Source organism: Seriola dumerili, unplaced genomic scaffold (genome assembly GCF_002260705.1).
Source record: "Seriola dumerili isolate Sdu_G_001 unplaced genomic scaffold, Sdu_1.0 BDQW01000138.1, whole genome shotgun sequence".
NCBI classification, from domain to species: Eukaryota; Metazoa; Chordata; class Actinopteri; order Carangiformes; family Carangidae; genus Seriola; species Seriola dumerili.
In genome coordinates, this window is record NW_019174393.1 from 5,550,860 (window position 1) to 5,565,040 (window position 14,181).

At 40.0% G+C, this 14,181-nt stretch overlaps 2 protein-coding genes across 3 annotated transcripts; both read left to right on the forward strand.

The window, feature by feature from the left end:
- Nucleotides 1–125: 125 nt before the first annotated feature.
- On the forward strand, nt 126–7,680 carry arfgap3 (ADP ribosylation factor GTPase activating protein 3). Its single transcript, XM_022749566.1, has 16 exons — nt 126–288; nt 976–1,094; nt 1,412–1,484; nt 1,620–1,751; nt 1,868–1,948; nt 2,066–2,159; nt 2,270–2,326; nt 2,460–2,506; nt 2,608–2,759; nt 3,005–3,136; nt 3,267–3,392; nt 3,502–3,654; nt 4,088–4,214; nt 4,767–4,854; nt 5,037–5,161; nt 5,262–7,680. The coding sequence occupies exons 1-16, from the start codon at nt 220–222 to the stop codon at nt 5,277–5,279; spliced, it is 1,593 nt and encodes a 530-aa protein (XP_022605287.1). The 5' UTR covers nt 126–219; the 3' UTR covers nt 5,280–7,680.
- Nucleotides 7,681–8,423: 743 nt separating this feature from the next.
- Nucleotides 8,424–13,912, forward strand: ikbip (IKBKB interacting protein). Of its 2 annotated transcripts, XM_022749676.1 has the most exons (4): nt 8,424–8,830; nt 8,919–9,036; nt 11,812–12,033; nt 12,288–13,912. In XM_022749676.1, the coding sequence occupies exons 1-4, from the start codon at nt 8,625–8,627 to the stop codon at nt 12,852–12,854; spliced, it is 1,113 nt and encodes a 370-aa protein (XP_022605397.1). In that variant the 5' UTR covers nt 8,424–8,624; the 3' UTR covers nt 12,855–13,912. The 2 variants fall into 2 exon arrangements, with proteins under 2 accessions (XP_022605397.1, XP_022605396.1); XM_022749675.1 differs by lacking the exons at nt 11,812–12,033; nt 12,288–13,912 and adding an exon at nt 9,983–11,593.
- The last annotated feature ends 269 nt before the right edge of the window (nt 13,913–14,181 follow it).

The following is a 14,181-nucleotide window of genomic DNA, read 5'->3' on the forward strand; positions in this document are numbered from 1 at the left end:
TTAAAGTAATTTTGAGCTACAGATGTAGACGTAAACTACATTACCCAGAACCCTTTGCTACAATAACATAACCACGGGTCAATTTTATCCAATCAGAAGCCGACCATGATGTTCTCCTACTGACGTGTCGCATTCAGTTATTATTGAGGAAAAACACAGCGCTGTTTTTCATGCTAACGATACTTCTGTCACCACCAGGTATTACCGACCGGCAGAACCATGTCAGAGCCCAACAAACAGGACATCTCTGCTATTTTTAAGCGACTGCGCTCCATTCCTACGAATAAGGTGAGAGTTTTATTAACGGTAGACAGTCTACTCTTTTTAACAAGGAAGTCATCTAAACTAGATACCTGACACGTCGCACTCTGAGAAACGCCGAGGCTAGCTTCAACTTACCAGCTTAATTTAACAATTGTCCGATAAATGTCATGTTGAAAATAGGTTGGGTTTGTTGTAAAGCCCGAGTTGTTCCCTTGTAACGTGTCGGGGAATAAACTGTGAGAAAACTTGTGAATTGTAACCAGACGTAACGTTGGCCAAGTGGTTGACAGTTTAGCTAGCTGCCTTTTGACAGTTGACATTAGCCGTGTTTGTTCAGGCTTAACTTTCCTTTGGTACAAGTGTAAAAATGTAAGACAGGAGCGCAGACATCATGAATGATAATCACAACGGAATTGTGCTTGTTGCTGTTCTAGTAACACTTAATTTCATTGCGAAATTTGACCCAGTTTATCAACAGCTGTTTGAATCAACAGCTAATTTTACTGGTAACATGCACTTCAGACCACAATGATCACACACCCTTCACACAGTTTGCTTCCACGTCTCTTTTTATCGATTTTAAACTCATGCTCTTGTCTCATGCTCATGCTCTTTAGTTAGGAGAGAGTTGGAACACAGACATCAAAATGTCAATTTCCCTGTTTGAAATTTGAGATAAAGCCTCATGATAACATCTCTTATTTCCCCCAGGTTTGCTTTGACTGTGCAGCTAAAAACCCCAGTTGGGCCAGCATCACCTATGGTGTATTCCTATGTATAGACTGCTCAGGCACTCACCGGTCTCTGGGGGTACACCTGAGCTTTATCAGGTAAGGCAGGACTTATTAATAAAGCACTTTTGAAAACAAAACCTCAAAATTAAAGCTTTTGGCACCAAGTATCAAACATGCAGACTAGAAACAAACACATGCGCAACAAAATAGAATTTAAAAAACAGAAGTAAGATTGATTTCTCACCACTTTAAAAAAAAAAAAATTATTGAATATGTCTTAATTGGCAAATCATAATTGTGCTAGTCTCCTAGTATGAATAGAAAAATCCAGAAAAGAGTCAAATTGAAGGTGGGATGATTTTGGAACCTGAGTTGCAGTTTGTCAAATCACATATCCTGTAAATCCTATACAGGTCTACTGAGCTGGATTTTAATTGGTCTTGGTTCCAGCTAAGATGTATGCAAGTGGGAGGCAATGCCAGTGCGGTGAGTACTTCAGGGCAAAAATGTCAACACATTATCAACAGATTGTAATCCCGTTTTTGCACACGCACACACTCATGATTTAACTTGATGACTCCTGTTTGCTTTTTTGTGTCTGTCTTGACCTTCCTATGGCAGATTTCTTTTTTCAATCAACACGGATGCACAACCAGTGCTGCCAATTCCAAGTACAACAGCCGAGCTGCTCAGCTGTACAGAGAGAAGATAAAAAATTTAGCCACACAAGCCACCAGACGCCACGGCACTGAGGTAAAAGAAGGATAAATTGGCTTCCTGTTTAGGATCTGTTTGCTTAACACACTTTCCTAGAAACATATCTGCAAGTGCACAGATAGTTAAATCAATTTTACGCTACTTCTCCATAGCTGTGGCTCGACAGTCAGGCTCCTCTCTCTCCAACATCACCAGAGGACAAGCAGGTGGATTTTTTCAGTCTGCATTCACAGGTAAAGGAGTGTGCTTGCCTTGACCAGGTGTGATTATATCTACATATCTGCCTGTTGGATACCCACACAGTGACTGGGGATTAGTAATTTTACCATATGTGTCTGTGTAATGCTCAGGGTGTTCCTGAAAATTTGAACATGGCCAAAATGAGTCTCAGTGCCTCCACATCAGAGAAGAGTTCAACCACAGAAAAAGAGGACGACAAAAATGGTATTCACTGTTTCTCCTTAACATTGTAACACAAAGAAAGACCACAAAACTACAACCAGTACCATTTACTACGTTTCCTCACATATTCATCAAACCGTAAACTTTTTCAGGTAATCCAGAGGGTCCAAGTGTCGACATGCTGAGTGTTTCTCCAAAAGCAAATCCAGGTTGGTTTATATTATATATATATATATTATATTATATTTAGGCTTCTCCCATTTTCTTAAGGACCTTGTTTTTGTGTTGAAATCCTTGCTAAACTGTAAGAGATGTAACTTTACTGTCCTTCAATCTTTCCAGAGCCGTCCTCTCTTCTCAAGAAGAAGCCAGCCGCCGCCAAGAAAACGGTATGTACAAAGTAATGTTGTGAGAGTAGACTCGCTTCATCACTGCGTATTTGTGACTTGTGCATTCAAAGTCTGATTTGTAAAAATGTGTCTGTTTGCAGTTGGCTTCTAAAAAGGGTGGTCTGGGTGCTCAGAAGGTTAGCAGCCAGAGTTTCTCAGAGCTGGAGAAGAAGGCTCAAGCTGCCGACAAGCTGAGAGAGAAAGAAGAGAGCACTGCGGGTACCAGGAAAAATATTCAACCTCAGGAATCTATGTAGGTGTCTTTACTTTATTATTTTTTACTCTCATATTTTGTGGTTAACTATTTATCTAATAGTGAGTCTTTTTGCACTCGCCACGAGAAGGTCAAAGGTTTCAGAGTCCTCTCAAATCTTCTGACTTCAGCAGAAACCTTGTCATTATACACCTGTTTCTGTTAGCTCCTGCAATCCCCTCCTGTTTTTCTTCTTTTTTGTTGTTATTTATTTTTTTATTCATCTGCCCTCCTCCTCCTCTCAGCGCCCCATCTCTGCGACTGGCCTATAAAGATCTTGAGCAGCAGAGGAAAAAAGACGAGCAGAAGCTGAAGGGATTAGAAGGGAATAAGAAGGAGCAAGCTGAGAGACTGGGCATGGGTTTAGGCATCAGGAGGTATGATGATGATGATGACGATGATGACGATGACGATGATGATGAAGAGGCAAATACTAGTGATCCTGTAACTGATCAAAGACTTTGTTTCTGGCTCATACGTTCACTCTGTCTCTGCTCTTCTCCGTAGTGGAGTTTCTCACTCTGTGACATCGGACATGCACATCATTCAGCAGGAGAATCCACTGCGGGGAAAGACCACCAAAGGGCGGCGGTACACTGAGGAAGATGATGACGAAGGGTCCTTCACCTCTAGGTCAGACGAAGACAGAAGATCTGCCTTTTCTTCAGCTGCTGCTGATGACAGTTCAACTTCACATGTTGATTGTCCACCTGACATTAATCTGAACTTGTTCTCTCTTTAGGATCCTGTCCCGGTTTGAGGATCAAACTGAACTGTCTGATAATTTCTCTTCACGCTGGGGTGATGGAGGCGATGGAGGAGGCTGGATAAAGGAGAGCAAGAAACCAGAACCAGACTTCTACTTGTCCTCCACTATGTCTTCACTTGATGACAGGTAGGAGACGTTGTTTTATGATTTATATACATCCAGCTGTTGTTACTTTAACAGTGTCTGCACAACCTACTGTTGCGGCTACATACAGTAGAAGTTTAAGGCACTGTCACTTCCACCACAAGGCAATTCTAAGTCATCATTTATCCACTTTAATTGGAATCATGTTGTAATCACATGATAATTTTGTAATTATGTTTTAAGTTAATGTCAGGTTTGTTTTTGAATTATGGCTGAAATAAAGAATATAATATTTAGACTCTCTCATACTGTAAGTCCTTTGTGTATGTACTGTATGGTAAAGGGTAAACTTAGTGACTGAGGAGTGACATTTTTAATGTGATCAAAGTGTGTTTTGAGAATATGGGTTAATACTTGAATCGTTCAGATTATATTGTCAATATCGCTTTAATTTATAACCATGATCTTTTATCAGGCCCACATCCAGGAGGAAACCAGAACCAGTGCCGGTGTCAGACTCAGGAGAAGCTCGGAAAAAGTTTGGAGATGATGTCAAAGCCATCTCCTCTGACATGTACTTTGGAAAACAAGACAACTCTGAGGTACAGCCTTTTAGCATGTTATATATATTGTGTGGTTCATGATTATAGTGGACTTGCAAACTGCGTGTCAGTGACCCAATCCAAAGGGAATGCCAGGATTATTAGACCTGTTCCAAAATGCGGTCGACCTGAACGGCCCCCAATAGAGAGAAAACACTGCAGCAGCATGATGTAATATCAGCTAATGAGCTGCCGCCTCAAAATGAGCAGCAATGTAATAATAATGTCCAAAGAATAAATGAGATGTTATTGATTATATTTCTTTATATGCATGAAAGACTAATGCCTGAATGACTCATTGAAAGTCTTATTTTCAGCACATTCTGTAGACAACTGGGTGATAAGTAGAAGATGTGAGAGAGAGCAGTGAGACCTGCCCCATTAGGCCGAGTATAACTTTACCGCTCGCCTCCTGGTTCCTTGGTTCCTTTAAAACTGAGTGAACCTGTGAAGACCCTCAGTTGGTATTTTGAGTATGAGCTAAGCTTGAATGTTCCCAGAAAAACTACTGGTGGAAACATTTAAAACACTGTCTGTACTCCTGTTCTGTAGTATGAGGCCAAAACACGCCTGGAACGATTTGCTGGGAGTGCCTCTATAAGTTCAGCAGACCTTTTTGATGATCCAAAGAAACAGACTGGTAAGAGACCACTGCACCATCACTGACTTTGCAAAAACAACTTTGGCGTATCATTTACTTACCATTTAAATTATTTTTATTTATAAATGTATGAATGAATGAATGAATATAAATGTATGTATAATTAGCTAAAGACAAAATAGATTCATCTGTGTCTATTTTCCTTTGTCTTGTGTACACAGCGAGTTCGTACCGTTTGACCAACGTGCTGCCCAATGCTCCTGACATGTCGCAGCTCAAACTGGGAGTGCGCTCAGTCGCAGGAAAACTCTCTGTCATGGCCAGCGGCGTAGTTAGCTCAATTCAGGTTGGTTAGAAATGCAGCACCTGAATCAATATTGTATGAGCATCTTGTCTGACAAACATAAATTCACCTGCTAATGATGTTTACTCTCTTCTTTTTTCAGGATCACTACAGTTCCTGAGTCATGGTGTGTCTCCTCTTAGACTGTAGCCGTCCTCTGATTATCAGAGTTGGACCATTTTCCCAATGAGTGGTGGTTCCTTATCTGGGAGAGAGAAGGAGAAAGATCAATCAGTGCTCTGAGCAAATCTGCTAGAGGACACATAAAAATGTACCCCCAGATTACCCTGTATACATCTACATCTAGTTTTTTATTAGAGAATGTATATATACAACAGTGGTTAGAATCAAGATGACTTAAGCACAATATTTGTTCCTCTGCTGGCATCTTGAAGGGAGATTTCTCTGTATAGTACAGTCATGAAGAATATATAGTTTGCAGTATATTAGTTTGCTTTGTGGTCTTGGGGTTTAAATATTTAGAAATACTGTATGTAGCAGTCTGAGAGGATTTCAGGCATCATGAAGGAGGGATTTTCTTTTTGATTCCTTTGGTTAATGAGCAGCAGAGACAGTTTAATTGCAAGTACTTAATTGGTTAACACACACTCACTCATCACATGCACTTTGTAGTGTACTTTTTTTTTGTAAGTCTTGCACATTCCCACAGGTTTGAAAGTGTCCTTTCCGTCCCCAAAGTGCACTTACTTTTGCTCTTCCACAGACAGGACCAAAAGCTGATAATGAGGCCTTAGGGGACCTGATATATATTTCCTCATTGAATATAATATCCATTATATGAATTGATATTGGCCTCATTCGCACATAACCTTTGTTAACTTGCAAATAGCTACATTTCTTTATTTTCTTCTTCTTTTTATAGGTCATACATCTGTAGTCCAAAAGGACAAGATGACTTAGAGCTTAAGCAGCTATAAAAGTTTAAAGATATTTTTTCATGTTTGCACTCATTTGCCTTTTTTGGCAAAAATTAGATGAGGAGATTGATACCACTCTTGTATTTTTGCGTTTTAATTAATGGACTTTAGGGGTGTTGCTAGGTGGAGTTTGTTACCTGTGGACTGAGCCAGGCTAGCTGTTTCCACCCTGTTTCCAGTCTGTTTGCTGAGCTAAGCTAACTGGCTCTAGACTGTAGCTTCATATTTACGGACAGATGTGAGAGTTCTATCAATCTTCACATCTCACTCGTCAAGAAAATGTCAACCTCTTCCTTAAAAAAAAGAAAAGAAAAAAAAAAGTAATTTCTGTTGTCTTGAATTAGACACTATAAATATGTTGCAATTAAGCATTTGGCCAACCTTGTAATATATATATATACAATATATATATATAAATATAGTTTTATTGAATTTGGGAGGTTACTTTTAATGATTTTTTTTGGTTTGGTTTTTTCTTTGTTTTGACGTTTGCGATTAATTCCTTGGTTGCGCCCATTGGTATATTATTTAATGGCACTCACTCAGAATTTCCTGATGCTGTGGGACATTTTTGCCACTTTCAGGCCCCATTGTGCAACACATGTCCACTTAAAAAAAATGAATGTAAACGATCCCTTTAAAGCGAAGTTCATCTTTTGTTGCTGTAACATACTGCCAAGGTCCAAGTGATATATTTAATTATGTCAAATATAACAGAGGCGGTGATGAGACACAAAGAGTGCACAGGTGGTGCTATATTGTGCTTTGGGATTTGACCTTTAAAAGCAATAGAAAAGCAGCTTGATATCTATATATGGCTTTGGTGTTGAAGAACTACAGCTTGCGCGTTTAGCATTTATCTAAAGTTTACTTATGAGTTAAGGCACTAGTGTTATTGAAGCCCAGATTGGGAACAGGATGATTATATTACTGAGCAATTTCCGTACTGTTTATGCTTCTCAGGAGTGTGATTTGACATGTTAAATATGAAACACTATGAAGGAGTTATACATCTTTCAATGACCAAATATTTTTTAACTCCATCACTATATGCCTTAGTCCAAAGATCTCTTAATCATCCATCCTAAAATATTGTGGAGTCATCCGGTTCCCTTTTTGCACATAATTTGTTAGAAATTGCACGTGGCAGCTTTTGCTTGAATGTACTGTATTGCAGTTGAACCTTTGCCTCTAACTTGATGATGCGTCCATGTTTCACTTCAGTTTTGTTTTACTTTGTAAGATTGTGTCTTTTGCTGTTGAATATTGCTAAATGTTACATAAAAGAATAGCAGCTTGTGTAATTTGCATGGCCCTTGAAGTTATTTGAACACCCTGACAACAGCAAGAGTACAAGATAGCATACATTTGCTATGACCCATTCATTTAAACAATAATGGAATAACAGAATTGCTCACTAATAACTGTATAGTAGGCTTGGAACTGCTGCATACAATCTTGTGTAGGGCTTTGAATTACCATTTATAGAAAGCTATTGATAATCAAATTTTGACAATTTTTGACACTCAAGATGTAAGTAAACTTTTTGGAAACATGCCTAATAAATGGCTTGTGCCTAAACTCCTCTGTCTTTTAATTATTTGTCTGAATATAAAGTCTGCACTGTACAGATATATACTTTCTGTGCCCTCTGTAAATTTGTAAGATTTTAGATTATTTTTTTAGATTAACCTTTTAGTTTAGAAAATAAATGCCAGAAAATGGTGAAAAATTACATCACAATTTCCAAGTTAACCGGTTCAGTTGTCTTGTTTTCAAACCCAAAAAAACATTCAATTTACAATTGTATAAAACAAAGAAAAGCAGCAAATCTTAACATTTGAGAAGCTAAAACCAGAGAAAGTATGACTTTTTTTTCCTCTATAAATTACTTAATAAAAAATAATTAATCTTTAATCAAGAATGTTTGCAGATTAATTTTCTGTCCATCGACTGATCAATGAATCGATTAATTGTTACAGCTATACTTCCAGACATTAAAATCAGCAAATTCAGGACAAATGCTGGCAGCCGCTTACGTGGCTGGCTGAGGCGTTTACAGTACTTCCTGGGCTGTCGGAAATAAATCACACAACTGGAGTTCCATTGAACGAAGTTGATAAATATGACTGAAAGTTGTAGTTTTATTTAAAGACATTTTTAGCTTGAGGCCAAAAAAAAAAAACATCCATCCAGTGGGCATATACGTTACAGTTGGACTGTTGTGTTGTGCTGTTTCTAACTTTTCTAACTAACTGGTAGTCTGCGTATGTACGAGCTTTCAAGCAGCACTTGAAGGCTACATTTTTCCAAGGAACAGGGTAATGCCGGAGGATTGTTGATAGCGTTCACAGCCGTTAATCATAGTTTTTCACTTTAGTAACCTACATTATGAACTTAACTGTAAACAAAGGGCCTTATTTTGCGTTACAACGTAACGAATAACCGTTAGACGTTTTTTTTTCCTGCTCGGCCTGCTGAATTCCTTCAGAGTAAAAGTTACTAACAGTATATGCCAGTGTGCTAAAATGCCTACTGAAGTGAAGCAGAGGAAGAAGACACAAAAACAAAGTGATGAAGTGCCTGAAACGTCGGCTGCTAACGGTAAAGATGAAGCACGAAAAGTGAAGACGGAGTCTGGAAACAACACAGGGGCAAATAAAACGTCTTCGAGTCTGGACATTAGAAGTATAATGTGCGTATTGTCGCTTGCAGCGTGCGGAGCTATGAGTTGGTAAGTAAACAGTTGAGTGTTCTTAGTCTTAAAAAGTCTTTTCCCAGTGTGCATGTCTCTAATAAAGTGTTTTCTTTCTTGGTTTCAGGATGGTGCTGCAACAGAACGAGAGGTTTTCCCAAATGGAAGAAAAATACAAATCTATACACGGGAAAACTTCGAGTCTGTTCGACATGGAGAAAGAAGTCCTCAAAGTGTCTAAAAAGGTACGTTTGATTTACAGCGGAGCAGAGATTGAACTACACTGAGGGATGTTAGTTTAAAGGGTCAATTCATCCAAATCACACAAAGCATACTTTGTGCTACCCTGTGGTCGGCATGCAGACAGCTTTGGTTTTAATTGCCCCTATCTGAAATTTCTGCCTCCACCTCAATGCAATGGCGATGAATTGAATTTGATTTGTGGTGCTTACAGTATTAAAAAATGAATTAAATTTTCTTTGGAACTACTTTCTACTGAAGAAATAATCCCTATGAATTTTTGATTAAATGTTGGATTATTCAGCATAACAGGGACACGCCTCTGAGAAACAGTTGTTGCTTTAAACATTTTTGAAAGGTTTTGTGAAATTTCAGAGACAGGTGTTTAAAAACCCGGATAAATAAAACTCAAACTATCTGCATGGCTAAATACCACCTGAGCTAACTGATAAAAATATAATTTTTTGTCTTTGTGTAATTTAGTTGAAACAATCCTTTAAGTTTGTGTGACAACATGAGTGTTCGCTTCACTGAGGGGTCATGTGATGATTCATGGGATTGGAAAGAACAGGAAACTACCTATGCAGAATTTTCTGCTAAACTAAATTAGTTTCTTTAGTTAATTTTTTTGTGAAATTTTGGATATTTTTTACCTATTAAGTCCCATAAAAAGTTATCAAATGGAACAACCTGGGTAGGGAAAAAATACCACTGTGTTAAATTATATATGCTTTATGTACAAACCCTCTGCATGCCTAAAATTTGTTGAAAAATTACTTTCAGCTGAGCACAAATTGTTTTTACTTGAGCTCTTTCAATACATAATTTTGTCTTTGACAGTCCCTATCTATATGCATGAGCTTTGTTTCCTACTGAATGTATTATATATAAATACTGAGGACCGTAGAGCTCCCACAGAAACAGCCCTCCTGTTTTGTGTTACGGCTGCAGCTTGCTGCCTCTGAGGATGACCTACAGGAGGCGCTCTCCGCTGTCTCCTTGGCAACTAGACTCCAGCAGGACATCTCCACCCTCCACGCTGCTGTCATGGTGATGCGGGATGAAGAGAACTCCGCCTCTCGTGACCTGCAGACGGTCAATGCCCACTTCCTCAATGTGACAGAGACGTGGCAGGAGCGTCTGGCGGTCATCAGCTCTGACCTGGCTGCCCTCAAAGCCGAGTCACGGGAAGCCCACGCCGGTGCCACTGACCGGGTGAACGAGGCAGAGCGGAGGGCTCGGTCGCTGGCAGAGAGGTTGGAGGAGCTTGAGGACAGCACAAAGAGGAACACCCGAGCTCTGGAGCGCACAGAGGAGGACGACGCCAAACGAACGCAGGATCAGCTGGACTGGAACACCAAGCAGATCCACAAGCTGGAGGAGCAGATCGGCAGCCTGACCAAGAGGGAGGCTGAACTCAGCTCTCAGCTCCAGGAGCACATTCCCCGGGCACAGCAGTGTGAGGAACACCTGCCGCAGGTGGAGGAGGCGGTGCGCTCCATCCTGAGGCTGGGAGGTGATCTGAGCGGAGCGGAGAAGAGGCTGGAGGAGGTGACCTTACAGGTGTTTGGGACCGAGGACAGCATGCTGAAAGCACTGAATGAAATCCTGGAGATCAGACAGGAGCTGGATACCCTGCACGCTCAAAACAGCATCCTGAAGATGAAAAATGAGTTGTCCGTGGTTAAAGAGGCGGTCCGTGAACTCACCATGGTGCTGAGGGAAAATAGGGTTGACAGCCAAAATGACTTAGACACTCTGGAAGAGGAAGAAGAATGGAAAGACGAAGAGGAGGAGGAGGAGTGGGAAAAAAATGACCAGGATGAAGAAAATAAGCCTCTTGATTACCTCACTGAATGATGTCATATATATTTTCATTTAGTGAGGGAAAAGGCTAGGCTATTTGTTGTAAAAGGCTGTTAAAATTCAGTATTAATGTTTTGTAAAAATGTGCACCTCGTTTTAATGTGACTGTCATTGTGTAAAAGTAACGTAATTTCAACATGAACTCAGGTGTACATGCGCTGTAATACACAGGTACAACCAAGAATATATTTTAGTGGTTTGGTTAATGTGGAGAGTCTCTTTAAAGGATTCCACAGTTGCATAAAACATGCTCCTTTATTCTTAAGCCAGCTATTTGCACTGATACGATGTATATTATAATATCTGTGCCAGTCTTTCTTGATGTAACTCTATTGGAGAGGAAACAAACAGTTGATTAACAGAAAAATAACTTATGATAATCAATGAATCCTTTCAATAATTCTCTAGTTCCAGCTTTTTGAATTATCATTTTTCTTTTGTCTTATTCTGTAATAAACTGAATATTTTTAGGGTTAGGACTGTTTGTTGAAAAATTAGCAATCAATCAATAATGTAATCAATAATGAGCACTATTGTTAGTTGCAACCCTGAACTGCTTCCCTGTAAGTTTTAGCTTAGACTTGGAAACAGAAATAGATTTTGTAGATGTATAATAAATCTTCATATTTATATTGACTGTTACATTTCCATCTGATTTTAGTTTCACCTTTTGAAAGCGTAGAAATCTTTTCATTACTCGGCTTATTTAATAAAATCACCTTTTTCTTGTGAATTTGTGCAAATGTGTTTCATTCTCATGTTTAACAAATTTTAATTTTTTTACTATGTTTAAATATTAGGAAAACAGCCCGAGATAATGTCAGTAAATAATGATAAAGTACAATTGCTTGAAATAACTTCCTCCACCTGTCCTCCTGCACCTGTCACTCCATGTACTGTATGTCCTGTTTCAGTGTGAGAGCGTCCAGCTGATGCTGGAGGGTCTCAGGGGTCAGCGGGGAGCTCTGAAGCCTCAGCTGGAGGGTTTGGAGCAGGACGTCAGACGCCTGAAGGAGTGGGCGTCTGGGCTGACCGAGGGACGGGCTCAGCTGCAGAGCAGCCTGAGTTCACTGAGAGAAGCTGTGGGACTGATCGAAGAGCGCACCTCGGCCATCACCAAGGACTTTACAAACAAGGTACGTCACATTTTTGTTGTTGATGTGGAACTTTTTAACTTGGTAATTATGTATACTTTATTATCTTTAGAGAGTGCAGAAGAGACCCCACCTAACATCAGGATTTAATCAGCATAAATATAAAAAATTTAGGGGGCTTCATTTAATAGGGATCAAATACTTTGTTGTAACACAGTTTGAGACGAATATTTTAAAATAAAACTTTTGCTTGATGCTGTTTCTCATCCTCTGTTTTGCCTGTTTCCCCCCTCTAGGTGGCGTCAGTGAGGACAGATGTGCGCAGGATGGACGGCCTGAAGTCTGAGCTACAGTCGATGCTCACTCAGGTCGGAGAGCTGGAGGACAAGACCGCGCAGGTGGAGCGCAACATGGTCAAACGCATCGGGGATCTGCTGGCCAGCAGCATCGACCGAGTCTCCAATCTCCGGGCTGCATCTGAACGCAACGCGCAGGCCATTGAGCAGCTCCGCAGACGCATCCCTGAACTCACCACTGCTGACAAACAGATCTCTGAGCGTTTGAGGGAGCTGGAGAGCGGCAGAGCTCGCATGATAAAAACAGTGACCTTTGCCAGTGACCTTAAACCAAAGGTGACCTCTATCAGGAGGGACTTTGGGGCGTTTGAGCCTCAGCTGTCAGATCTGACTCTGCGGATAGGAAGACTTGCAGAGGATCTCACCAAGAGAGAGCAGGAGATTGCTGAGCTTAGACAGACATTAACTAATCTCACTGCAGTGGAGGGAGATTTAAGTGCTACCACGAAACAGGTTGGTGACATAGCTGATATATCTGATATTGGAGAGATGCACCAGCCAGTGTGAGCACCACACTCTAACAACCAAAAGTGGAGACTGATGGTTTTTTTGGCTTTCGCTCAGTATTTCATTTGGTCAACTGTCATACTACTGTTTAGAGGTTTACAGAAATAAACATGAAACTGTGTTTACCAAACTCTGACACAATCTGAACAGCCTTCAAGCATAAATCTGTAAACAGGAAACCTGAACCCATGAAGAAGAATGAATGTAAACAATCCAACAGCGAGTCCGTCAACATGTCTTACAGTTGTGGGAAGTTTGCTGAGTGAGCTCATGACAAAGACGTTCCCTTTGTTGCCTCTGTTCAGCTACATTACTGTCACTGGTTTGATGCTGAACTGATCCTGATATGAAATTTTACCACATTTCAACAGAAAATAATTGATTTCCATGGGTTTTGTTTAGTAAAACTTGATTCAGAGGCTGTAACTGTGGAGGAAATGTAGACAAGTGTAATATTTTGGTCATTTTTGAAGGTCCAGTATTATAGTAGTCCAGTCCAGTCCAGTTACAGTATTATATAACAAAATAATGACTGGTAAGGTAATAGTTTGGCATTTGCACATTTGCTCATTAGTTCTCTAATCAAAAGTTATAGATGCCACTTTCATGTTAAAGCAGTTTTTACTTTTTAACCACACAATATTTTATGGGTGCACCCTGGACAAAAGCTCCTCGCCTTAACCATTAAGGTGTTACAACACTTGATATTCCAGTTTGTTAACATGAACTATGTACTATGAGTAATGCTACATTACTGTTGGAGTTTACTGGCTTCCAAATACCCTCCAGTAAAACTTTGAAGTGTTCTGGGGAAGTGGCCACAAAAGCACCGCCTTGGGTGTTGCACAAGGTGAAGCACATTTCTGCAGAACACCTGGAAGAGAGTCAAAACCAAACACCCACAGAGAAAATGATCTATTATTTGTCACTGGTGTTTGCAGATTATAGAGCAGAGCATGTGGCATTCTGTCATTATGAGGCTAAGGATAATCTGCTTGACTCGACATGTGTGAAGTGTCTTGCCACAGATTATGCCACAGATTGTCCTGCTGAATGAATTGAGCTTCATTAATAAATTCAAAATTATATGCTTTCGTAAAAATGTAGTTGAGATCCCTCTTTGCTTTAATGTGATGTGATTTTAGCAGCCCTCGGGTTTATCACACTTATCAATAAGTGTAAATTTTCATTCCCACCCATAGGATCAACACAGCACCCATGATGTAAGAGTAAAGGCAGCTAAACCCAAAACTGCAGATCATAGTTTTACCAATATGTTCACAACAACACAATAATCTCTCACAGCTTTGGGTCGACAAGAGGTTTT

What these genes read in the sequence shown, in the direction of transcription:
- ikbip (XM_022749675.1), top strand. Translation starts at nt 8,625, where the DNA reads ATGCCTACTGAAGTGAAGCAGAGGAAGAAGACACAAAAACAAAGTGAT. An exon ending in GCGTGCGGAGCTATGAGTTG is followed by an intron (nt 8,831 to 8,918) that starts GTAAGTAAACAG and finishes TCTTGGTTTCAG; the next exon opens with GATGGTGCTGCAACAGAACG. An exon ending in TCCTCAAAGTGTCTAAAAAG is followed by an intron (nt 9,037 to 9,982) that starts GTACGTTTGATT and finishes TTACGGCTGCAG; the next exon opens with CTTGCTGCCTCTGAGGATGA.
- arfgap3 (XM_022749566.1), top strand. Translation starts at nt 220, where the DNA reads ATGTCAGAGCCCAACAAACAGGACATCTCTGCTATTTTTAAGCGACTG. An exon ending in TTCTCCAAAAGCAAATCCAG is followed by an intron (nt 2,327 to 2,459) that starts GTTGGTTTATAT and finishes CAATCTTTCCAG; the next exon opens with AGCCGTCCTCTCTTCTCAAG. An exon ending in GAAGGGTCCTTCACCTCTAG is followed by an intron (nt 3,393 to 3,501) that starts GTCAGACGAAGA and finishes TTCTCTCTTTAG; the next exon opens with GATCCTGTCCCGGTTTGAGG.